General features: G+C 42.2%; 1 protein-coding gene across 2 annotated transcripts in view; it reads left to right on the top strand.

The window, feature by feature from the left end:
- The window catches only part of ADCY2 (adenylate cyclase 2), a 172,211-nt gene that overhangs the window by 95,809 nt on the left and 50,017 nt on the right, over positions 1-26,385 (top strand). For both annotated transcript variants that reach the window (XM_056862975.1, XM_056862974.1), the window contains 9 exons: positions 438-586; positions 2,498-2,609; positions 5,151-5,278; positions 10,496-10,654; positions 13,284-13,416; positions 16,949-17,125; positions 19,234-19,277; positions 21,058-21,138; positions 25,566-25,635. In XM_056862975.1, the coding sequence (XP_056718953.1) occupies positions 438-586; positions 2,498-2,609; positions 5,151-5,278; positions 10,496-10,654; positions 13,284-13,416; positions 16,949-17,125; positions 19,234-19,277; positions 21,058-21,138; positions 25,566-25,635 (1,053 nt within the window). The remainder of the gene's footprint in view (positions 1-437; positions 587-2,497; positions 2,610-5,150; positions 5,279-10,495; positions 10,655-13,283; positions 13,417-16,948; positions 17,126-19,233; positions 19,278-21,057; positions 21,139-25,565; positions 25,636-26,385) is intronic.

A 26,385-nucleotide genomic window follows, 5' to 3' on the forward strand; every position in this document is an offset into this window, starting at 1 on the left:
AAGGGTGAAGAAGTTGGATTAGACTTCCGCTATGAATCCCCATTCTGGGGAATTCTGGGGAAGGAAACGGATTGACCTTGCGCTGGTCGCACTCTCCCAGCCTCAGCTACCTCACAGGGTTGTTGTGAGGATAAAATGGATAAGAGAGGATAATGATGTTATAATCCACTTTGGGTCCCCAACGGTGAGAAAAGCAGGATATAAATATCTAAAATAATTAATAAGATTTCAAATCTCTGCAAGTTCATTTTGGGAAAGGAAAAATTGTGTGATTGAGCATTGTGTGCAGGTTGTCTCTAAGTGTGGAGATCTCTCCAGCCACCACTCACTGGAAATGCGGCTGTAATTCCACAATTATATTCCTTAGCCAATTTGACTGTACTGAAGCTTCGTTAAAGTTTTTTTTTTTTTTTTAATCTTTCCTTTTCCCAACTTAGGAACGTCTCCTGCTGTCTTTACTCCCTGCTCACATAGCCATGGAGATGAAAGCAGAGATCATTCAGAGGCTGCAGGGACCCAAAGCGGGCCAGCTGGAGAATACCAACAACTTTCACAACTTGTATGTCAAAAGACACACCAATGTAAGGTACTGTGTGTGTGTGTTAAGTGCCGTCAAGTCGCTTCCGACTCACGGCGACCCTATGAATGAAAGTCCTCCAAAATGTCCTATCTTTGACAGCCTTGCTCAGATCTTGCAAATTGAATGTAAGGTACTGCTTGGTGTTAATGTGACCAGTTTTTCAGTGCTGAAGTACTTTAAAGAGGAAACTGATCGGTAGCAAAATGCATTCATCAAGAATGGACAGTATTTGGAAGAAGAAAGCCAGATCATTCTTTTTTGTGGGTTTGTGTGCAGATGTGCAGGTATAGGACATTGATTCTTGAGGACAGTAAGGACAGATAATCTTTCCTAGTCTTCTGACATGTTTATTTTGGAAGGCTGCTGAGTTTAATTGGGTATGTGAACCTTAAAAGCAATCCAGATAATGAAATATTATTGCTGTAGCTATAATCATTTTAAATTGGTCGTGGAAAACATGGCAAACAAGAAGACACCCCCCCCCCCCCCCGTAGTTTATAAAAGATTCCTGGCTGTCCTCGCTGCAATCAGTGCTGATTAGCCATGACTATTTCAAGCTGATTTTTAGCAGACCAAATACCTTGAAATGCCTTTTCGTCTGTCCCAAGATTGCCTTTCATCATATGTTGCTGAATTCACTTTGGGAAACTTTTCAAGGATAAAGGCAATGAAGTACGGTCCTTTACACTGAGGTTTTGCTAATGTTTGGGTGCCATACAGCAGCATTTTTTCCTTCCAAGCCTTCCTCGTGGCATTGTTGTCTTTCTGTGGTTTTCTTGTTTTTTCTGTGTGATTTCTCAAACTACATTTGATCCAGTTTTTAAAAAGCACATTGGGAAGATGAGAAAACTGAGGAAAGACAGCAGATGGACAACAATGTCATGAGGAAGCTTGGAGAAATACACCCAGCAGCTTGGCACACAAAAGGCAGGAAAACCTCCATGTGAAAGACCCCCAGTCTTCTGAAAGTTCTGGAGAAGCAGGGTCTTCTCCAGCTCTACAGAACCTGTGGGAGTTCCTAAGCAAGGCAAAATTTGGATCCACAGTCACCCAGAACTGAGAACTGAGAATATGGGGTTCTATCCCCATATACCAGACCCCTGCCTCTTAAGGATTTTTAGGGAATTTAAAGGGGTAGCCTGGTGTTGAGGAACTCCTGAATCACCTCAGATTGTCGCCCATGGCTTCTGCCAAGGGGATCCTTGAAGAGTGAACTGTTGTGATCAGTGGGGTGGCCCAGTTCCGCTGCCATGTCTGGTTTGTAGCACCATTAATTCATCCTCATCTCCAGAAAGGTGTTCAGATTCCAAGTCGGAAAGACCATCTGGGTAGATGGCTGTGACTTAGGATCAGAGTTTGACAAGTTGCCAATGGAAGAGGCTGGGGACTCAGTCACCACACAGAATACCATTCCTTGACATCGCCAGGTAATTAAAACAGAGCTGCATGAATTGGTCCTCACCAAATGCAGTATCAAAGCTGGCTTGTGAATAAGGTACAGTTAGGCCCTCGGAGCTGGCCTGTAACTTGGAGGTAGATATTCCAAAGGCAGGACGCAGGCAGAAAGGACGGGGGCAAGCTGTCTAAATGCTAGTATCCCTGTGTTCACCCTCCAGCAGTGAGCTTCTCAGATTGAGAAAATCAACAAACTTGGCATTCTTGGTGGCTCTAGGTAGCCTTTGCAGTGTCACCTAACACCTGGGGATCGTGGGCTGCTAACCTTCTGGTTGAACTTACCTGCAGTTTTTGTCTTTGGCCAGAAGCCTTGGTGGTACATGGAGCAAGAAGCCAGTGTCCAATCTGTAGTCTTGACCCTGATGCTACTCCGATCCTTGTTTATGTTTACAAAAATTCTTAAGATGTACCTCATTACTACATTTTAAAGAAAGTGGTAAATGCCAGTTGTTTTCCTTGTAGCATTTTATATGCCGATATTGTGGGATTCACTCGTCTGGCTAGTGATTGCTCCCCTGGAGAACTGGTGCACATGCTGAACGAACTCTTTGGGAAATTTGATCAGATAGCAAAAGTAAGTATCTGGAGAGGCTTGGCTAGTGGCCAGAATCTGAATGTTGCTACCAGGGATGCGGAGGAAGGGAACCTGCCCTGGACCCCCCAAACCCCACAGGGCTTAAAACCCCACATGCTAGTTCATGCTGCCTATGGTTATCAGACAAACAAGGTTGTGTCTGTAGGACCTGTAGGACCTGTAGGACCTTTCACCTTTGAACATCAGGATAGAGCCAGCATGGTGTAATGGTTAAGAGCGGTGGTTTGGAGCAGTGGACTCTAATCTGGCGAACCAGGTTTGATTCCCCACTCCTCCACATGAGCAGCGGAGGCTAATCTGGTGAACCAGGTTGGTTTCCCCACTCCTACACATGAAGCCAGCTGGGTGACCTTGGGCTAGTCTCACTTTCTCAGCCCCACCTGCCTCACAGGGTGTCTGTTGTGGGGAGGGGAAGGGAAGGTGATTGTGAGCCCGTTTGATTCTTCCTTAAGTGATAGAGAAAATAGGCATATAAAAACCAACTCTTCTTCTTCTAGTGCTTTACAGAGTCAAACTGGACACTGCCTCTCAAGGGAATGGGCATTAATGAATGTATCATCATGAAATTCCACGTACTAAACTATATAATTCTTTCATTGATGTTCTATGCTGAGATTCCGACTACTGACAGCATTGGGGGTAGGGAGGAGGTCCCCAAGACTCTGTGTTTTGCCCCGAGTTACCTCTCCACAGCCTGGTTTGCTGCTATAATTGTTGTTCTTATTGAGAACTGAAGCTGAGAAAGAGTTCTCCCCCTGCTCCTGCGTGGTGTAATGGTTAGAGTGTTGGACTAGGATCTGGGAGATCCAGGTTCAATTCCCCACTCTTCCAAGGAACCTACTGGGTAGCTTGAGGCCAGTCACATACTCGGCCGCAGCTACCTCGCAGGGTTATTATGAGGATAAAATGGAGGAAGAACAATGTTAAACCTTTTTGGGTCCCTCTTGGGGAAAAAGCAGGGTATAAATAAAGTAAATAAATTTGGTTGCCGCAGCTACTATCACTACCCTCCACATGTCCCTCTTACCCCTGTGTCTTTTCTGTTATCATAGTAATTACATTTATTAAAGTCACACTCAGTTGGAATTAAGCTTAGTCTGGTTGTGTGAACATGGCTTGTTCCTGGTACTTCCACACTTCTTTTGCCTCCTTCCCCCCAATTGTGTGTGAGATGTTCCTTTGGAAAACAAAGTCCAGCTTCCAGTGACATCCGAAAACAGGTGCCAGAACGATGGCTGGTTGGGCCCCCTCTCTAGGATTCTAAGGCACAATTTGACCTTGACGCAAAAATCCCAGTTTCTGGGGGGAAATGGTTCAGCCAGGTACCTGTATTTGGTCTGTACTTTGCTCTAAATGAGGGGGAGGATGAGCAGAAGGTGAGTGGGCGTAACAAACAACCTGTTTTGGTGCCCTTTGCAACAAACTGGTGCTTATTTCCAGTTTAGTGTGATATGTAAATTCAAGCTTTATAAGGTTCAGACTCTGTTGGCTGAACTTGAAAACAGTGTTTTTCAGACTTCCTACCCTGAAGGCTTTCCATATTGGTTAAAACAAAAGGTGCACAGAGAATCTTCAAACATGTAAACAGTATTTAGAATTTATTTGATGAGTATTGAATAAATACAAAATACTGTTTACGTATTTGAAGATTCTCTGTGCACCTTTTGTTCTGTCTTGTTTTCACCTTTTCTGGTGCAGTCCATCTTGTGCAGTTTGCCATATTGGTCACCTTATGCAAACTAGGGGTATACCCTAGAATGCACTGCGATTCCTTTGTGCCTCAGCAATGCAGGGAAGATTGTTGCAAGTGGGCAGTATTATTTGGGGCATCATGGCCGCTGTTACCAATGCCATGTCACCAAGTTACCCCAGAGTTTTATGGAACACAGTTTGCGCATTACTGAACGAAAGAAATGTGTAGCCTAATCCCTGAATGTTTAATCAGAAGTAAGTACCACTGAGCCTGGCAGGACTCATTTCAAGGTAAGTGCACATAGGATTGCTGTCCTAATGAAGCAGCGTACCACCTGTGTTTCGGAGTGGATTAAAAATAAGGCATTTGTGTGTCATTTAAAAGACTAATTATATTGCCATAAAAGAGGCTCAGGAGAGTAGCAATGTACTTTAGGAAGCGTTGTTATTCGAGCGAGGATTCCACTGTGAATGACAAGAAGTATCCGGTGTTGGAAATTTCAAGCGCAGGCCCAAGGGAACTCTCTATTTTTGTACCAGGCAGGAGGTTTTTATTTAATTTCCTAGGTCTCTGGGTACTGCGTAGCCTGTGCGTGCTTCCGATTTCACACATCAGGAGGAAAGTAGGTCAGTATAAATGGGATGCACATAGCACACTCTCTTCTCTTTTCAGCCTGCGCATTCCAGCCCCACTATCTTTCCTTTCCTTATCTTCAAATAGAATACATTCGATAATGTCGGGTCTGTCCCAGCAGCCCATCAGTCCTGATTGGTGTTATGTAGATGTATAGGCTATCTCCCATCCTAACTGCTCTTCTTTCCCTTCAGGAAAATGAATGCATGAGAATTAAAATCTTAGGAGACTGCTACTACTGTGTGTCTGGCCTCCCTATCTCTCTTCAAAACCATGCCAAGAACTGTGTGAAAATGGGCTTGGATATGTGTGAAGCCATAAAGTAGGTATAGACATTTCATAATTTGATGATATTCTTATCTTTAAAGAAACCCAGGTGCTTCTTTTACATTTGGGTTATCTGCCAGTATCTTTGTTCAAGCACCGGCTCCAAGGGGGAGTTTTGATTCTGTCTGTAGCTGCTTTAGAGAAGAGCGTTACAGATTTCCGTGTGAACGAAAACAGGAATTCACAGTGAAGTTCTGCTTCTGCTTGCATAAGCAATAATTCTAGCTATAATATAATATAGAGCAGTAGTCATTAATTAATTGCACATTGTATTGCTGAGTGCCAGTGTGGTGTAGTGGTTAGTCTAGGATCTGGGAGACCCAGGTTTGAATCCCCAATCTGCCATGGAAGCTTGGGCCGGTCACAAACTCTCTGCCGAACCTACCCCACAGGGCTGTTGTGAAGATAAAATGGAGGAGAAGAGAATGATGCAAGCTGCTTTGGGTCCCCAATGGGGGAGAAAGCCAAGGTATAAATGCAGTAAATAAATAAAGCTGAAATGCCGGTTGGGATGCTACAAGTTTATCTTAGCACCAACTGCCAGTGTGGTCTTTTTAGTATGTTTCTGCTTGTGCAAGGTCTCTGGTGTGCCCAGAAATCTTCTGCTTGATCTAGCCGTTGGGGTATAGTATATGAAATCCATTACGCGGGAGTTGGATGATATATTGGCTTGGATCCTGTGGTTGTTTTGCCTCATTGCAATGGGATGGTGGTAGTTTTTACTGATTCTCCTCTCCCACCTCAACCCCCCCCCCACATACACACACACATTATACCCAGTGCTGTTACCGGGGTGGGGTACACTGCATCCCAGGGGCAGCATTTCATGGAGGTGCAATGAGTTATAGTGCAGGGTGGGGACATGAGTTCTGTGGGCGAAGCTCTGCTCCCAGATTACTGTGTCCCGCCCACTGTGCTTTTGTCAAAGCTCAAGGGAATTTTTCACTTGTGGCTCCTTACCCTAGAATAGGGGTGTCAAACATGCGGCCTGCAGGCCAGATGCAGCCCCCGGAGGGCTTTTCCTCTGTCCGCGGAGCCAAGTCAGCCAGCCCCCACTCCCCCACCCTTTCTAGGGTTCCCGGGGCCGCTCCGGCCCCATGAGCGCAGCCAGCCGCCTTGTCCCATCCCTTTCCCGTCGTCTTCCTTCCTTCCTCTCCCTCGCTCTTCCTCTCCTGCTTGCTCTCCCTCTCTCTCTGGGCTTTCCCGGGCCAGAGCAGCCCTGGAGCCCAGCAGGATCCTTCTCCCCCCTTTTCTGGGCTTCCTGGGACACTCTGCCCTTCAAGTTGGGTTGCCAAGTGCCCGGTGGTGGTGGGTAAAATCCCGCCAATCCATCAGGCTGCCTGCCGACCAGCTGAGGGCCAGCAGGCACTGTGTGTCCGCACGAGAGCATGCAGCACGCTCATCACTTTTGAGTTTACCCGGAAGTGATGCGGACACTTGCACATGAGCCCCATATGCAGCTCCAGCAGATCTTTCCGGGTAACGGCCCAGGAAAGTCAGAAAGATTCTAACCGTGAGCCAAAACTGCACAGTACCTGGTTGGCTGGTGTGGAATTTACTTTGTCATTAATGTGCCAGAGCAAGTATGAAATTTGGGACAGTTGCAAATTTAATCGATTTGGCATTTCACAAATGAACACAAGTAAATATCTTCCGGGCCATGCTCCAAAAACCTTAAAGTTTAAATTTTGATAGTGGGGAAGATGGCAGAAGGTAGGGATAGAATGGAGAAGTAATGTAGTGCTGAAAACTCACAAATGAGGCCAGTGTTATCTATTTCTTTGCTTGGAAGGAGATTTTCAACAATTTCCCTCTCCTGCTGAAGACCACTGAGTCCACGCTTATTCTGTTTCTGGGGATCCTCGGTTCCTCAGGAGTAGCATGGGGGGAATTTTGGGCTGTGGTGAGGGGGAGCCTTATCTTTGCAAAGCAAATATTTATAAGAACAGATTTAAAAAATCTCCTTACATGTACAAAGGCATGGTAGGAAGCAGGAGGCATTTCTCTCCCCCCCCCCATCTTATGCCAAATTGGGCCCCTGTATACTTGAAAAATTCCTTTCCCCAAAGCTGCTGAATTCAGAGAAAGCTAGTCAGGTCTTGGGAACCCAGACCCAACTCGCCAAAATTCATAATGGCCTCTTATACATGACTGTTTTCAGAGACCTGTTTTATTTCAAATTTGAAAACGCGGAGAAACGCAGGGGGAGAGCAAGGCGATCTCTGGCGGTTGGAAACGGCATGCATAATCAAAACAAAGACCCAAAGTCGTCGTCGGAGTGATGGCAAGGAAAACAGCCATGCATAAAATGCCATTTGGCCCAGATTCCTGCTTGGCCATGAAGCTCATTGGGACGACTCATTGGGGCCCAACTGCAAGATGGTGGTGAAAATAAAAAGGGATAATTCCCTGATGTGCCTTTCTTTGCTCTTTAAGGAATGGTAGAGTTCAAATGTGATAAATGCTAAACATATATCATTATCCACATAGTAAAGGTGACACAATGATTGCCCTTTAGTCGAGAGTAATGGTTTAAGTTAAAATTTCCATTTAAGTTGACAGAGAAATTTCAAGTCCTAATTACAGATTTAATATTTGTGAGATACCCCCAATGCACCTATAAAACACAATGAGCAATGTCTTTTATTATCTGCTTGAGCAGAGCTCAGCATCTCTGCATCCCTGTTAAGCCACATGCATTCCAAATGCACGTTGCACACTCAGCAGTTTTGGCTTCACTCTGTTATTAGGCATAAAGTTAATTTGTGTTAACATTCTCCTTTCCCCCCCTTTAATAATCGCTCCAGTTTTCCTTTATTATCTTTCCCCCCTGTTCTCTCTGTTGCATTTTAAAGATACTCCCCCCGCAACTGTTCCCAGCTTGATTTTCTGAAATAATTTCCTATTAAGAAAATTATCCAGAAACCAACAAAGAAATGCTTAGAAATTAAAAATAGGGCATATGTTGGGTTTCTGAGAAGAATAAATGGTTCTCTCTCTTCCCCTCTGCTGTGAATTCTTCACCCAGAAGGGCAAACAGGGCTTCCTCTGCATCTTAAGGAAAGCGGTGATCATAAGGGCAGCCTGAATAGCCCGGATTACCATGGTTGATACTTGGGTGGGAGACCACCCAGGAAGTCCCAGGGTTGCTATGCAGAGGCAGGCAATGGCAAACCAGTGCATCTCTTGCTTCGAACACTCTGCAGATCGGGTTGCCATGAGTCAGTTGCAACTTGACAGCACAGTATTCATTCATTCATGTTCATAAGAGTGGAGGGGAGTCAGCTCCTTTCCCTCCCTTGGGCTCCGAACTGATACAAGGGACTTGAACTCCCACTGGGATCAATTTGAAGAAGAAGAGGAAGAGTTGGTTTTTATATGCCGACTTTCTCTGCCACTTAAGATTCAAACTGACATACAATCACCTTCCCTTCCCCTGTCCACAATAGCCACCCTGTGAGGTAGGTGGGGCTGAGAGAGTGTGACTTACCCAAGGTCACCCAGCTGGCTTCATGAGTAGGAGTGGGGAAACCAACCCGGTTCACCAGATTAGCCTCCGCCGCTCATGTGGAGGAGTGGGGAATCAAACCTGGTTCTCCAGATCAGAGTCCACCACTCCTAACCACTGCTGCTAACCACTACACCATGCTGGCTAATGGAGCTAATGATTGGAATGGAGCTTGCTGTCCCACCCCTCCTTGCTGCTTGTCGACCACCCATTTGTTCACCCCGGCCCAGCCAGTGGGTTGTGCCTGCATCTTGCTGTCTTCTGCCAGTATTTTGCAAAGAGGCTGTGTATCCAGTTTTCGGCAAGACTGCAGTGGTCCACAACTCCTCCCCTTCGTTGTCCACATATTAAGGGGGGGGGAGTTGCAAATAGTTTGATGATAATTGAATGTTTTCTATAAACAGCATTGCACATAATATTTAGAGGAGGAGACAGAACATGTGGGACGGATCAAAAGCAATTACCGGTAGTGGTTTGTATCCTAAACTCTGCTGAGCTAGGTATGGACCTTGCCTCTAGAGGCAGAACTGAAAGAGGATCTTTCTCAGGAGAAGGTCTCCTTACTCTGGAGAAAGTCTCTATATTTAGCTGAGCAAAGTTGTGTAGGTTGCAACCCAATTACTGTAAATAAATGCATGTTGATCAGGTAATAAGAACTTCTAGACCCCATGTGACCAATGCAGTTCTCTGTGTTGCCAACCAAGTCCTTCAAGAAGCATAACAGGATAACTTAAGAATCTGACAGTATATGATGTCCAGAGTCTTTATCAACAGGGCTGGATTAACCATTAAGCAAAATAAGCACGGGTTTAGGGCATCAAGGGAAGAGGGGCACCATAGAAATTTTCCATTGCCAGATGTACCATGGATTTACCCATATGGGTGCAAAACTGCAAATGGTGCAGCCAAACCAGGGTCCACAAAAAGGGCCCCCCCCCCACAATAAATGGAAAAATTACATACATACAATGACTAAAAAATAAATAAATAAATAATCTGAACATCACAATTTTTACTCTCATCCTTTAAAAAAACAAAGCGCTTAGGGCCTCTAATCCAGCCCTGCTTATCAAGGTCTTGTTTTAAAAGTAATGATAAATATCAACAATAGTACAATAAATATAAGCAGATAACAGAGAAATTCTACTTAAAACCTGCCCAAGTAAATTGAGATATGGTATACAAAATATAAATTTGATATCGCTAATGTAATACAATTTGCCACAATTTGTTAGACATTCAGAGATTAAGTTTTAAAAGTTAATCTTTTGTAGAAATCTGCAGAATGAAAGAAAAGAATCTAAGTCTTCTTATCTAACTATCTGTGTTGTTTATCGATTTTAAATAAAGACCAATTTTTGTTTATTTATTTAAAATGAATTTGTGAACAATCACATGTAATGTTTTATCTTTGTGTTTTATCATGTGTATTTCTTATATTAAGGTAAATGTGATCTTTACATGTTTAATATTGATATGATAGTTGTCTGAGTAGACCATACTGACTTTGATGGACCAAGGGTCTGATTCAGTATAAGGCAGCTTCATGTGTTCATGTGCTCAGACCACAAAAGAAATCTTGCTCCTAAATAATCTAAAAAATATAAACGGCTATGAAAAATGTGATAACAGCAATTACTGGCACAGTTTGCTCTTTTGAAGTTCAAATAATACCACTCATGAAAACTGTATTCTCAATAACAGGAAGGTCAGAGATGCAACTGGAGTTGACATTAATATGCGAGTGGGCGTGCACTCTGGGAATGTTCTTTGCGGTGTGATTGGGCTGCAGAAATGGCAGTATGATGTATGGTCGCATGATGTTACTCTGGCCAATCACATGGAAGCTGGAGGAGTTCCTGGGTAAGACTGCTGTCTATAACGTTTTAATGCATTTTTCCTGTAAGATTAAAAAAATGGGGTAAATAGAGTACTGCAGAAGGTAGTGGTTCCTGTGAATGTTGATGGTGGTGGGTTGCAGTGGGGTCAGGAAGCAATTCTCCTCCAGGCCAGGTTGGTCAAGGATCCTGGAGGATTTTTGCCATCTTCTGGGCATGGAGCAGGGGTTAGTGGGGGTGGGTGGGAGGTAGTTGTGAATGTCCTGCATGGTGCAGGGGGTTGGACTAGATGACCCTGGAGGTCCCTTCCAACTTTATGTTTCTGTGATTCCACGTTCATGAGGTTTTTTTCAAGGTCTTGAGCCCATCAGGAAAACGAATGGCCCTGTTCATCTCAGTGTTTGCTAACTGGATAACTCTATATTTTTAAGGATTGACTGTTCAACACAGTCCGGACACAGTTAAGCTGTTTTTATGTCAAGCTGATTTTATTGGGAGAGCATTCAGTACATGCGTAATTTGCCCATTGAAATTAGTAGGACTTTATGCTCTGACTAGAATATTCCCTCTGTCGGTATTTGTGCATTTTGTATTCAGTTGCTGCAGAACAGTGTCCTGTGTGCACCACAAGACACACATTGAGCTACTGCAAATTGAAGACGTCTCACTTTCGCTCAGTGGAATGGTCTTTGATGGCACATGATGCCATTCTATTACCGAAGTCATAAACTGCTTAGATGGGAGACCACCTAGGAATCAGATATAAAGTACAAGCCTCAAGTCTCTATTGATAAATAAGAGACCTATAAAACCTGTATGATATATTAAAAACAATGATTGCAAAACATCTTAGAAATAACTAGTCTTTAACGAGGCAGGTGAGGCATAGTTCAGATGCATAGTTTAAATTATTTTAAAAAAACTAAAACAGTGCTACTAATATAACTAAAATACCCGTAGCACTTAATCAAGTAATGCTCTATCTATTTATCTAAAATCCGCATGATTATTATATCACTACCTCGCTACAATTTACACATTGGAGTGCTTTTTCCATCCTTGAAATTGTTGAATTCCAGCGAGCGTCCAGTTCTTCTGTATTGCATGCATTTTTCTGAGCACCTAGGCACATAGGGAGGTCTTTGAACAAGGTCTAACAGGTTGCTCAGATTGTTTAACCCTTCCTGATCTAGATGGCAGGAAGTCCCATTTCCAGTCCTGTCTTTGGGAGTCTCCCCCCCTCACACGCCTCATTGCCCAGATCCTACTTCAAAGCTCCTTCTGTTTTGTGGGCATGGCACCCACTCCCATTTAAACAAAGATACTTGGAGGGCAGCAAGGGAGGTACAGCCCTTGTGCCCGCAAGGGATAACTTGATTGGGCCAAATGAGAAAGTGTAATGAGTGTTTACAATGCTAAGAGTAAATGTAGGTGCTTTTCTCCAGTTAAAGGGACCAGGCATGTTGGTGATGTGAAAGACCTCTACCTGAAAGACCTCTACCTGAGAGCCTGGAGGGCCTCTGCCAGTCTGAGTAGGCAGTACTGACTTTGATGGATCAAGAGTCTGATTCAGTATAAGGCAGTTTCATATGTTCTGAAGTACAGCTGTAGAGCTGGCCAGGTTTTCACAGTGGTAGTTGACCTGATCTGGGTAGCCCAGGCTAGCCCAATCTCGGAAGTGAAGCAAGGATGGCCCTGGTTACTACTTGGCTGGAAGACCACCAAGGAAGTCCAGGGTTGCTACACAGAGGCAAACCACCTCTATTTGTCTCTTGCCTTGAAAGGTGCTAGCTGGAGATCTCCTGCTATTACAACTGACCTCCAGCCAATAGAGATCAGTTCGCCAGGAGAAAATGGCCACCTTGGCAACTGGACTCTATGGCAATGAAGTCCCTCCCCTCCCTAAACCGTGCCCTCTTCAGACTCCACCCCAAAAACCTCCCACCAGTGGTGAAGAGGGACCTGGCAACCCTACTTGAAAACCATAAGTCAACTGTGACTTGTTGGCAAAAAAAAAGTTGACCTGAGTCAACTGTAGCATTGTCATGGCTGAATTATTCTGATTTTTTTTCCTTTTCCACAGAAAATTATATATGAGCGGGGAAGGTTCTAGCTTAGCTATGGGGTGACTGTTTTGATGAGGGAAAGCCATGCTGGGAAAGCTATAAAGGGATCTTCCTAAATGTATTTTTAATTGGAAAATAGCACTGCAGGACCTCTCCCCCTATTCAAATCAGGACTGTGAGACAGGGGAAGGGGCTGTTAATCCTCCTCTTCTTCCCTACACACGATTTCCCCAATCTGCCCAATCCCCTGAAGCTGACAAAGTATTCAGGCAATGTACAGCCAGCCATTTATCCATAAAGACGTTTTGCTGATGCATCTGTGGATCTCTTTATCCATAAAGACGTTTTGCTGATGCATCTGTGGATCTCTTGGCATCTAATTTATTCCTGAGAATTTGGCCTGAGTCTGTTTTTGTTTGCATAACAATCTTCAGATTAGTTACATGTAAATATTTTTTTTACAATATGTCTCAGTTGCTGTAATTTTCATAATGTATCTGAAACTGTGGGAAATGCATCTCAATAATAAAAGTATGCTACATTCTTAATGTTGTATAATGGTTATTTTAAAATAAACCATGATTTCAGCCGTGTTCACATTACTTCAGTCACCTTGGCACACTTGAATGGGGCTTACAAAGTGGAAGATGGGGACGGAGATGCGAGGGACCCATATCTCAAAGAGCACAATGTGAAAACCTACTTTATAATCAATCCCAAGGTGAGCGCAGTTCAGTCAAATTACCCATATCTTTAATGAGAACACTAGACTATTGTATTTGAAAATGCTACAGTGCTGGGAGAGTGATGGTTTTGCTTCTGGCCTCCTAAGATTACTTTGTGCATGTTATCTGCATTGATTTGTCACGCACAGTAAGAATTGTGACAGTGAATTGAGGATCTTTGTACATCCTTCTGGATTTGTGTCAGTTCAGATCTTTCTGTTACATCGTTGACTCCAAGTTGCCATGTGGCATGGTCAAGGCTGCGGAGATGCTGCAATTCTGAGGGAGGGCAGAAAACACTTGATGACCTTAAATGCATGGGTTGTTTCTGAAGCGATCACCCCCGCCCCCAACTACTTTGGGGCTTCGTTTTCATTATGCATGTCTGACCTTTAGAAGTAGGCTGACCATAGGTACCGTTTTGAACGGGACAGTCCCGTTTGGTCACATTTCCTGGCTGTCCCGTCTTTTTCATTAAAAGGTCCATTTTGTCCCGTTTTGAATAAGCCAAGCCAGTTTTGTTGCTTCCCCCTCACCATGCAGCTTTATTTTATATTCGGAAGAAAAGGTGCAACTTTCCAGCTTTGGGTGGAAGCAAAATGTGGTCTGTCAATCAACATATTCCCACCCACACAGCCCACTGAAGGTAATGGGAGCCTGGAGTGCGAATCTCCTTGCGTGAGCTCCTTTGAAATACATTACAGCACACAAAGAGTTGCAAAGAAAACATGGAATGGATTTTCCAGTAAGGTCTCTCAACCCAGATACACTACTCTGGGACTGGCCCTTCTATATGTTTGACAATTCTTTCTTTAATAATGCTTTCCATCAATTTACCTGGACGGACATTAAGCTAACTAGCCTGTAATTTCCTGGGTCCCCCCTGGAACCTTTTTTTTTTATAAATGGGTGTTACATTGGCCATTCTTCAGTCCTCTGGTACAGAAGACGGTTAAGGGGAGACAGGAAAGAGGTCTATAAAATTATGCATCGTATGGAGAGAGTGGACAGTGAGAAGCTTTTCTCCCTCTCCCATAATACTAGAATGTGGGGCCATGTGCTGAAGCTGGAGGATGAGAGATTCAAAACAGATAAAAGGAAGTACTTTTTCACACAACGCATAAATTGTGGAACTCCTTGCCCCAGGATGTGGTGATGGCTTCCAACTTGGAAGGCTTTAAGAGGGGAGTGGACATGTTCATGGAGGAGAGGGGTATTCATGGCTTCTAGTTGAAATGGATATTAGTCATGATGCATACCTATTCTCTCCAGGATCAGAGGAGCATGCCTACTATATTGGGTGCTGTGGAACACAGGCAGGATGGTGCTGCTGCAGTCGTCTTGTTTGGGGGCTTCCTGGGGGCACCTGGTTGGCCACTGTGTGAACAGACTGCTGGACTTGATGGGCCTTGGTCTGATCCAGCAGGGCTTTTCTTATGTTCTTATGTCTTCTTTCCAAGTTAAACAGCCCTAAGTGTTTTAACTGCTTCTCATAGGGCAGTTGCTCTGGTCCCCTGATCATTTTGGTTGCTCCTTTCTTCATTTTCTCAAGCTCTGCAATATCCTTTCATAGGTGGGTTACCAGAACTGTACACAGTATTCCAAGAGTGGTCTCACCATAGATTTGTACAAGGGCAGTTATGATATCAGCAGTGCATTCATATTTATCATGTTGCTGTACAATTATACAAAATTATTACGATTAAATATTTTTATTTAGTAGTGTGGATATTTCCTATATTTTCCTATTGCACATTATTTTTCTGAATATGGCATCCATGTACTCTTGTTCCTATTGTTGTATAGTTGGAACATATTGAGAAAACATGGCCCCAGGAGCATAAAAATATTTTTATTTAAGCTCTTGGTTTGAGAAATATAGTGATTAGCTAAAACAACTAAAATATAGTGGAATGTTGTATGTACTATAAAATAACAGACAATAAGGCAGAAGAAAATATCATAATGTTCCGCATGATAAATAGACTATTTTATTAAGAGCCGTTATAATTAAATTCTTTTTTCAACTGATCAAATTTTAGACATTATTTTAACTATTTATGAATTTTTTTATGTAAGCTGGTCTTTGATCATAATAAATAAAATGATGATGATAAAATAACAGTGTTATTTTAAAAAATTTCAATTTGATTTTAGCCAGTCCCCCTCTCCCGTCTACCTAAAGTTTTGTATGGGTTCTGTCACTGAAGAAACTCAATATGTTTGTGTAATACAACTTTTTTTTAATCATCTTGCTTTTTCACGATTACAGAATATTACATAACCCCTGTCCCGTTTTTGGCATCCCAATGTCCCGTTTTTGTCTCAAGGAAATAGGGTCAGCTTATTTAGAAGTCACGTCCTCTCCGCGTTTTCTGGATGCCGCCAGAAAGAGCATTCAGAAAATGCAGGGAGAGAGTTAAGTGACTTCTAAATGTTGGGAAAGACATGCATAATGAAAATGATGAAAGCAACCCATGCATAAAAGGCCAATATGTGGTATTAGATGTAGAATTTTGCTTCCTGCAAATTTCAGGATTTTATTTTTTATTTAAAAGGGCATGTTGCTAACCCTCCTTGCTGCAGAAATATGCTTAACATTGTATATCCAATGCTTGTGGGATTCTCAGAAACCATAAGAAGATTTGAAGCCAGAATGAGAGAGTCAGAAGGGTATAGTGGTTACAGTAGGATCTTTGAGACCCAGGTTCGAATCCCCACTTTGCCATGGAAGCTTGCTGGGTGTCTTTGGGCCTGACACACCGACTCAGCCTCACCTGCCTCGCAGGGTTTTTGTGAGAAGGAAATTATTTAAGTCACTTTGGGTCCCCACTGGGGAGAAAAGTAGAGGGTATAAATGAAGTAAATAAATAAATACATTTCTTTCTTTTTTTAAAGGGAAGGTCTCCCCTTGTCCATCATTAGTATCACTAAAGTAAGTTATGTAAAATAGACGAAGTAAAAAACAAGAGACAATGCCCAACTTGGCATAATTTATGCCAGTCACAGAATTTAGCTTTTGCTTGATACAGAATTTGAATTTATACATTATTATAGATCCCCTGACAAAGCAGCGTGCTTTGGGATCTTTGAGTAAAACTCAATGAAAACCATCCCCACCCCCCCGTACCATTGTTTTTCTTCTAGGTTTTGAAGCAGAATTTGAATTGCCTGGATACAGATACATAATTCTTTATTATGGAGCATACAAAGCAATGGAGAGTAGGAGAGTGCTACTGTTTCCTTTCTTCCTTCCTTACTCCCTCCCTCCATGATTTTGTTTGCTTGTTTGTTCGTTTGTTTAAAACATTTCTATACTGCCTGTTCAGAGTGATGCTCAAGGTGGCTAAGAACCACAGTATTTAAAAAACCTCAAGCCATTAAAATTGTGTTTATAATGGATTGTGTTATTATCAAATGTGCTGCTTTAAACTTAATCATTTGTAAATTGCCTTAAGCTCCCTGTGGTAGAAAGGCAGACTTAAAATATATCTACCGGTAAGCTACATTTGCTTTGTGTGCCTTTAGGAGGAAACACGGAGTCCGCAGCATCATTTCCGACCCCGGAACACTTTAGATGGAGCTAAAATGAGGGCGTCTGTCCGCATGACCCGCTACTTGGAGTCCTGGGGGGCAGCCAAGCCGTTTGCTCATTTGCACCACCGGGACAGCATGATTACAGAGAACGGCAAGATCAGCACCATGGTACAGGCTTTCTTTATCATTTTAAGTAGCTGTGTAGGATTTTCAAAGAAACAAATGTTCTTGGAAATATTTCTTTTTTTAATTCTTTCTTTTAAAAAAAACAGAAAAAAAGAACAAGGGGAAAAAAACTTAAAATCCAGCCACTAAATAAAGTTTTTTTTAAAAAAGGAAAATACATAAAGAAGAGACAAAAATATAATAACAGTGGTGGCGGATCTACACATACGTTTATAAAAACGATTATCCTATATCTAAAAATAAGTCCATACTCAATTGTCGTCTCTATGGCATATGTTTAAATATTGATAGAGTTTTAGCGTTCTCAATTCATTGATTTACCAGAGGCGGGCTTTTAGCTTTACCAGTGTTGTAATATGAGCCTTTTAGCCGTAGTAAGGGCACGGAGGGTCCGTTTTTGTTGACCTTCAGTTAGCCTCCAAGAGGCGGGCAGATAGTTTAAAAGTACATAAGCATCCTCAAAAATCAGTGAATATTTTAATACAAAATTGATATGACTAATAACTGATTCCCAGAACAAGCAAATGACTGGACATGTCCAAAGCATGTTGAAGGGACACATCATGTGAGTGACAACACTCAACAGTTAGACATTTTACTCAGTCCTTTGCTGAAGAGTTGCTTAGGTGTCCAGTATATCCTAAACATAATTTTTTTTTGCTGAATGAGTCACAACTTAAGATCCATGCAGAGAGCAGGTATAAACTTAAAGGCCATATCCCATTGCTTTGGTAAAATAGGGCACTCTAGCTCTTTATTCCATTCATTCCTGAGACTTTGCATATCATATTTATTAGTTGACATCAATTAATTAGAAAAACAAACATTGTAGGTTTCATTTTCTGCCTTGATTCAATTAGAGCTTCCCGGAGCAAAGGGGTCTCTGAGACACTTAATGCTGCGGGGCCATATTTAGATACCAACAGATGCTGCAGTTGTAAATATTGCCATTCAGCAGAAGTTGACCAGTCATATCAAGACCTCAGCTGAAAAAATGACAAAAACTCATCATCATAGTCTATCAGTTGGTACATTGTAAACATCCTCCTATCAGTCCATGCCTTCCATAAAAAAGATTTCTTCCCAATTTCTAGGTCTGGATTGGCCCATAATGTTAAGTTAGCATGTGAAAATGGATCAAATTGATATTGTTGTGATGTTATGCGCCATAGTTCTTTAGCTGCAGAAATTACAGGAGGAATGGGATCCACTCTAGCATAACTAGACCCTAATGCATTCTGTTTAGAGAGAGGGTTCAGACAAGAAGCCTCCAATAGACCCTAGGCTGGATAGTCCAACTGCAAGGAGCAGTCTCAGTAATTAGTACAAGATAACAAGCATGCCTGATGATATAGACTAAGATCAGGGAAATCAAATCCTCCTTCACTGAATGGAAGTTGCATCCTCTTTAAAGAAATCCGAGGCAGGGTCAGTTGCTTGACAGGTTTTGTTCCTATTGCAAAGGATGCCATAGGGCTTCACTTGTCCCTGTTGGCATGAGTGGCAGCCTATTTACTTTGCCTCAAAGAACTAGACAAGCTCCACTAACAATGAATGCTGTGCCTCTCTCTGAACATAACTTCCCTTCTTCTGCATGGCCCCATTCTTGGTCAGAATGCAGCAGAACCTTGGGCGTTTGCTTTTGTATGTAGAGATGAAAACACATGAAGCTGCCTTCTCCTGAGTCAGACCCTTGGGCTATCAAGGTTAGTATTGCCTGCTCTGACTGGCAGCAGCTCTCCAGGGTCTCACACCAAGGTGTGTCACAAACATTGTGGGTTTCCTGGAAAAACCTGGATGGATGCTAGACTAGGTAGGCCTGATCTAGCAGGTCCTGCTTTCTGATCTCGTGATTCTCAAGTCATTAGGACACCCTGCTGATTCAGCTGAATAGCTGGCCTTGGAATAGCGTAGAACATTAAGGGTACATGCAGATATATGAGTTTTATTTATTGGGTTTTGAATTGTTTGAGGGGGTTGCTCAATGGCATACTAAGTATTTCAGAAAATCTTTATGACCAGGTATTCAAAATTTAAGAATATTTATTGTATTGGGTAATTGGATGACGCTTTCTGTCACTCCTTTTTAGGACATGCCTATGGGTCAATATAATTTCCAGAGATGTAGAGAAAGGTATGTGTTAATTTGATAACATTAATTAATTAACTAATGAATCAACGTTAAGATAGAGTGGGGGTTGACTATTTGAACTGGTTTTATTCTGCAGTTCAGACTTGCTCCATGTTCAAGAGTTTTATTTTATTTTATTTACTTCATTTATTTACTTCACTTCTTCCCAGTGGGGGCCCAAAGCAGCTTAGATTATTCTCTTCTCCGCCATTTTATTCTCACAACAACCCTGTGAGGTAGGTTAGGCTGCGAGAGTGTTACTAGACCAAGGTCACATAGCAGTCTTCCCTGGCAGAGTAGAGATTCAATCTGGAGTCTCCCGAATCCAAGTCTGACACTCTAGCCACTGGCTGTTTTCACAGTGGAGCTCTCCCAAGGGGCTTCAGAGCTCTGCTGGAAGGCCTGAAATTGTGGCTGTCCAGTGCAGATCTCCCCCCTCTCCAGTCATAAATCAAGCAGGGGTGAGGATAGCAAGTGGGATTTGAAGTACATGGAGAGGGATACTTACCTGTTCCCCACACCCTGCCTATAGCAGGTTCCCCCAGCTGCTTTTCTTCTGATATCCAAGCATTCATTTAAAAATGTGGTATTGAACTATCCCTCACAATATGGGTTAGATTCTACGGATCTGTTCTGCCAGTAGGGGGTGGGGGGGTACTTTACTCTGGCCCAAAGAACCTTCCCTTCCCGTTAGGACAAGGCTTCTTGTGCTAGAAATAAGCACCTCCACTAGTGGGACAGATATGTGGGATCAAACCCCTTGTGAACCAAGCGAGCACAGCCCACTTATTTTGACGTCCAAAGGAAAAACAGGGTTTACTGAGCCGCTTGTGAATGATCATAAGAAGCTCATGGTCTAAATTTGGTTTGGTGGTTCACAAGTTATATCAGCAACTAAGAGCTTCTTCTAGGCTCCAGAGGATGCTCCACTTACAGCCACAGGGTTCCCTCTTTATGAAAATAGGCAGACAGATAAACTTGAGATGGCACAGATATTTTTGGTTAATTTATTCAAAGGACCATCTCAGAATGAAGGCAAAGTTAAAAAGTCATTTGTGATATTATTTCATATCACAAATCAGGGTCCACAATTACACAGGCTTTTGCTTCAAAGTAATATTTATTATTTAATATATACCACCTTTCTGTCAAGTCATTCAAGGCAACTTGAAACTTTAAAAGCCAAAACAATAAATAAAATAGAGTTGTCTCAGGCCATTGCTGCTCTTCTCAGAAGTTGATGATTTGAACTCCCTGTCCTAGTTATCTCTGGTGCTATTCCCTCAGGGCACAGATTTTTGAGGTTGCGCCAGGGAACATGTGGAGGAACTGAGCCGATTTCTCTCTGGCCCTTGGAGCTTCCTTCGGGAACTTTGGTTTTTACTCATCTAAAGTGAGTTGTAGGTTTTGTCAAGCATATGAAGCTATGGTATAATGAGTCAGACCATTAGTCCATGTAGCTGACAATTTTCTACTGAGATGGCAGTGGATTTCCAGGGGCTCACGCAAGTATAAGTATTTTCCTGAGACCCTTTCACTGGGATGGAGCCTGGGATGCGCAAACAGAAATCATTGGGCAGTAGGTCTTCCCTGAGCTAAGATCACACCACTGACAGACTTATAATAAACACAGAACAGTGTGTGACAAAATATTAAATATCATTGTGAGAAAGCGTTGGTTTCTTTTTGTTTCATCCTCTCGCAGTGTTTACATACTTTATTCAGATTTTTTTTATCCCCAGTGTGTTAATTCTTTTTTTTTTATGTTGCTTGTCTTCTGCAGAACAAAATCTCAGAAGAAAAAGTTTGAAGAAGAACTGAATGAAAGGATGATTCAAGCAATTGATGGCATAAATGCTCAAAAGTATGTTTACACACAAAATCCCCCCACATAGTATCAGGAAGGGCAGGCGTGTAAGGAATCTGAAAGGCCAGTCTCCCTGAGGTGGAGCAGGAGGGATCCTATCCAATTGTCCCTTAGCTATCCAGAAAACAGAAAGGAACAAATTATGGGAGAGAAATGAGGAAAACCGAACAAGCATTCTGATCTGTTGTGTGTATGTGCAAAGCACTCTAGGATGGAGCTCCCTTTCGTAGTTTCCTCACAGCCAAGAGGAGTGCCCCGCGTTCTCTGTGTTCATGGAGCCTTCTCATAACTGAAGAGAATAACAAAGCCCTTCTCACACAGAGAGGTCTGCATACCGCAGTCCATCTTATCCATCTCCAAATTTTAAACTTGGGCCATGGTCTTGAGAGCACCACTGCCCTTCAGAAAGCACATATAAAGGCAGAAGATTAAAATGTATGCATATAGTTATTATTATTTCATGTGCAGTCCTTGAGCATCGTTTCACATGCTCAAGCCCTAGCTAATTTAATAGGATTTAAAGGGGACATCTGTTCTTGCCTTCTTGTGTGTGGACTACCAAATGGACGTTACAGCTGTCTAAGGATGATCAGAGGCTGCATTTAACTTTGGAGACTCAAAACAAGATTCTGATTTTGACCCATAAACCCTTAAAATAGTGTATGTGAAAGCAGATTTTCTTTCTTTCTATATGTGTAAACGTTGAGGTCAATTAAAGGTGTCTTTTAACGATGTAGTGAACCCTCATTTAGAAGGTCTTCTTCGGACAGTTTTGAAAACAGCCCTGTCCAAATTCCAGTTAGTTTGATACCTATTTTACTGTCATGGCTTTCTGCAAAAAATCCTGGGAATTCTCATTTGAGGACATACTAAGAATCCCTTCTACATTCATTCCTTCACCCACAGGAATATTGTTCCAAGGGGAGTGAGAGTTTAATGGAATATAAATATACTCAAACTGGTGTGGAATAAAAATTGGCTTCAACTCTTGAAACATAGTTTATTTTTTCTCTACTTTTCAGAAAAATGTGGGGAGCACATAATAATACTGTCGAAGGCTTTCACGGTCAGAGTTCATTGGTTCTTGTAGGTTATCCGGGCTGTGTAACCGTGGTCTTGGAATTTTCTTTCCTGACGTTTCGCCAGCAACTGTGGCAGGCATCTTCAGAGTAGTAACACTGAAGGACAGTGTCTCTCAGTGTCAAGGGTGTAGGAAGAGTAATATATAGTCAGAAAGGGTTGGGTTTGAGCTGAGTATTGTCCTGCAAAAGTATTGTCCTGTAAGTATCAAGATAATGTGCTAATGAGGGTATGGTATGTTAATATGGAACCATTGTATCCTGAAGTGATCTGTTAATGTGTGTAATCCAAAACTAATCTGTATGGCTATTGTTGAATGTTGTCTTTGTCTGGAGGTTTTTCAGGGCAGGAAGCCAAGCCTTATTCATTCTTAAACTCTCCTCTTTTCTGTTAAAGTTGTGCTGATGTTTATGAATTTCAATGGCTTCTCTGTGCAATCTGACAAAATAGTTGGTAGAATTGTCCAGTCTTTCAGTGTCTTGGAATAAGACCCTGTGTCCTGTTTGTGTCAGTCCATGTTCAGCCACTGCTGATTTCTCAGGTTGGCCAAGTCTGCAGTATCTTTCATGTTCTTTTATCCTTGTTTGTATGCTGCGTTTTGTGGTCCCAATGTAAACTTCTCCACAGCTGCAAGGTATACGATATACTCCTGCAGAGGTGAGGGGGTCTCTTTTGTCTTTTGCTGATCGTAGCATTTGTTGTATTTTCTTGGTGGGTTTAAACACTGTTTGTAGGTTATGTTTTTTCAAAAGTTTCTCCATCCTATCAGTGACTCCTTTAATAAATGGCAAGAATACCTTTCCTATGGGAGACTGTTTTTCTTGAGTTTTCTGATTTTTGTTTGGTTCAATGGCCCTTCTGATTTCATTCTTGGAGTAGCCGTTTGCTAGCAGTGCGTGATTTAGATGGTTAGTTTCTTCCTTGAGAAACTGTGGTTCACAGATCCGTCTTGCACGGTCCATTAATGTTTTGATTATTCCTCTTTTCTGTCGGGGGTGGTGGTTGGAGTTTTTGTGTAAGTAGCGATCTGTGTGAGTTGGTTTCCGGTAGACCTTGTGACCTAACTGAAGGTTTGATTTACGGATGACAAGGGTATCAAGAAATGGGAGTTTACCCTCAATTTCCTTTTCCATGGTAAACTGAATGTTTGGATGGATATTATTAAGATGGTTTAGAAAGTCCATTAATTTTTCTTCACCATGGCTCCAAATGGTAAATGTATCATCTACGAACCTGAACCAGACTGTAGGTTTGTAAGGTGCTGATTCTAATGCTGTCTTTTCAAAATATTCCATGTAAAAGTTTGCTATTACTGGACTGAGTGGACTTCCCATAGCTACTCCATCAATCTGTTCATAAAATTCTTGATCCCATAGGAAATAACTTGTTGTCAAACAATGGTGAAATAAGGCTGTTATATCTTCTGGAAAAATCTGGTTAATCAATGAGATTGTGTCTTTAACTGGAACCTTGGTAAAGAGGGATACAACATCAAAACTGATTAATATATCCTTTGGATTGAGTCTTAACGGACTGATTTTGTTGATGAAGTGAGTTGAATCTTTGATGTATTAATCAGTTTTGATGTTGTATCCCTCTTTACCAAGGTTCCAGTTAAAGACACAATCTCATTGATTAACCAGATTTTTCCAGAAGATATAACAGCCTTATTTCACCATTGTTTGACAACAAGTTATTTCCTATGGGATCAAGAATTTTATGAACAGATTGATGGAGTAGCTATGGGAAGTCCACTCAGTCCAGTAATAGCAAACTTTTACATGGAATATTTTGAAAAGACAGCATTAGAATCAGCACCTTACAAACCTACAGTCTGGTTCAGGTTCGTAGATGATACATTTACCATTTGGAGCCATGGTGAAGAAAAATTAATGGACTTTCTAAACCATCTTAATAATATCCATCCAAACATTCAGTTTACCATGGAAAAGGAAATTGAGGGTAAACTCCCATTTCTTGATACCCTTGTCATCCGTAAATCAAACCTTCAGTTAGGTCACAAGGTCTACCGGAAACCAACTCACACAGATCGCTACTTACACAAAAACTCCAACCACCACCCCCGACAGAAAAGAGGAATAATCAAAACATTAATGGACCGTGCAAGACGGATCTGTGAACCACAGTTTCTCAAGGAAGAAACTAACCATCTAAATCACGCACTGCTAGCAAACGGCTACTCCAAGAATGAAATCAGAAGGGCCATTGAACCAAACAAAAATCAGAAAACTCAAGAAAAACAGTCTCCCATAGGAAAGGTATTCTTGCCATTTATTAAAGGAGTCACTGATAGGATGGAGAAACTTTTGAAAAAACATAACCTCTACAAACAGTGTTTAAACCCACCAAGAAAATACAACAAATGCTACGATCAGCAAAAGACAAAAGAGACCCCCTCACCTCTGCAGGAGTATATCGTATACCTTGCAGCTGTGGAGAAGTTTACATTGGGACCACAAAACGCAGCATACAAACAAGGATAAAAGAACATGAAAGATACTGCAGACTTGGCCAACCTGAGAAATCAGCAGTGGCTGAACATGGACTGACACAAACAGGACACAGGGTCTTATTCCAAGACACTGAAAGACTGGACAATTCTACCAACTATTTTGTCAGATTGCACAGAGAAGCCATTGAAATTCATAAACATCAGCACAACTTTAACAGAAAAGAGGAGAGTTTAAGAATGAATAAGGCTTGGCTTCCTGCCCTGAAAAACCTCCAGACAAAGACAACATTCAACAATAGCCATACAGATTAGTTTTGGATTACACACATTAACAGATCACTTCAGGATACAATGGTTCCATATTAACATACCATACCCTCATTAGCACATTATCTTGATACTTACAGGACAATACTTTTGCAGGACAATACTCAGCTCAAACCCAACCCTTTCTGACTATATATTACTCTTCCTACACCCTTGACACTGAGAGACACTGTCCTTCAGTGTTACTACTCTGAAGATGCCTGCCACAGTTGCTGGCGAAACGTCAGGAAAGAAAATTCCAAGACCACGGTTACACAGCCCGGATAACCTACAAGAACCAACATAATAATACTGTTCCGTATTATACTGGTCCCTCCATTTTTATCCTACTCTGGCTCAGGGTGCTCGGGGTGACTACATAGTTCTCTCTTCCATTTCATCCTCACAACAACCCTGTGTGGTAGGTTAGGCTGAGAGAAGGTGACTGGCTCAAGTTTGCCCATTCAGCTTCCTGGCTAGGTTGGGATTTGAATCCAGGTCTCAACCCCCCCATGCTGTAACCACTACACCACACTTCCTCTCTGCATTCTCTAATCTGTTCTAGGCAATGGCTTAAATCTGAAGATATTCAAAGGATATCATTGCTTTTCTACAACAAAGCTCTAGAAAAAGAAGTAAGTGATTTTTAATGCAGCTCTGTATTTTGAGCTCTGTATTTGCTTTTGAAAAAAACAGGCCATAGCCACAATTGGTTCTGTGTTTACCGACCGGATGGATTATCAGACTGGAACCTGGAACGCATGCCTGTACCCCAATAAAGTAGGAGGCAGAGCAGCTATGGGTTCTCCTGCCTTCTCTTTCTTGTTCTCTGTCTTGTTGGGTAAATTGTTTGTTATTCCATGTGGAAAGACCCAGAGGAGGAGCAAGCTGGAGGAAGTCTGCCTGCCTCGACTCCAAAAATGTGACACATTCTCTGGTCTGGAACATGGCAGCCCATCCTATAGGGCATTTCAAGTCTGAAATCCATTGAAGTGTGTGTACGTGCAGTTAGGATTTTGCTGAACTCCCACTGAAATGACATCTGTGTGAAATCTGTTTAATCCATCTCCCAGTTTTATCCCACCCTGCCTTCAAGGAGCTCAGGGAGGCATAAACAGTTCTCTCCTCCTCCATTTTATCCTAACAACAGCCGTGAGAGGTAGTTAGGCTGAAAGAGAGACTGGTCCGTTCAGCACTTTGGCTGAAGCGGAATTTAAACCTGGGTATACTCAGTCCTATTTTGGTTCTCTGACCGCTAAACCACACTGGTTTTGTTCATTGTCCTTTACGGGGGGGGAAAGGGAAACACTTTGTGCCTTGAGTAAATATTTTACCTCTGGTCACAGTTTACTGGGACATTCTTCTGCACAAGCCCTATAGAATGC

The sequence above is a fragment of the Euleptes europaea genome, chromosome 17, assembly GCF_029931775.1.
Source record: "Euleptes europaea isolate rEulEur1 chromosome 17, rEulEur1.hap1, whole genome shotgun sequence".
Taxonomy (NCBI): domain Eukaryota; kingdom Metazoa; phylum Chordata; class Lepidosauria; order Squamata; family Sphaerodactylidae; genus Euleptes; species Euleptes europaea.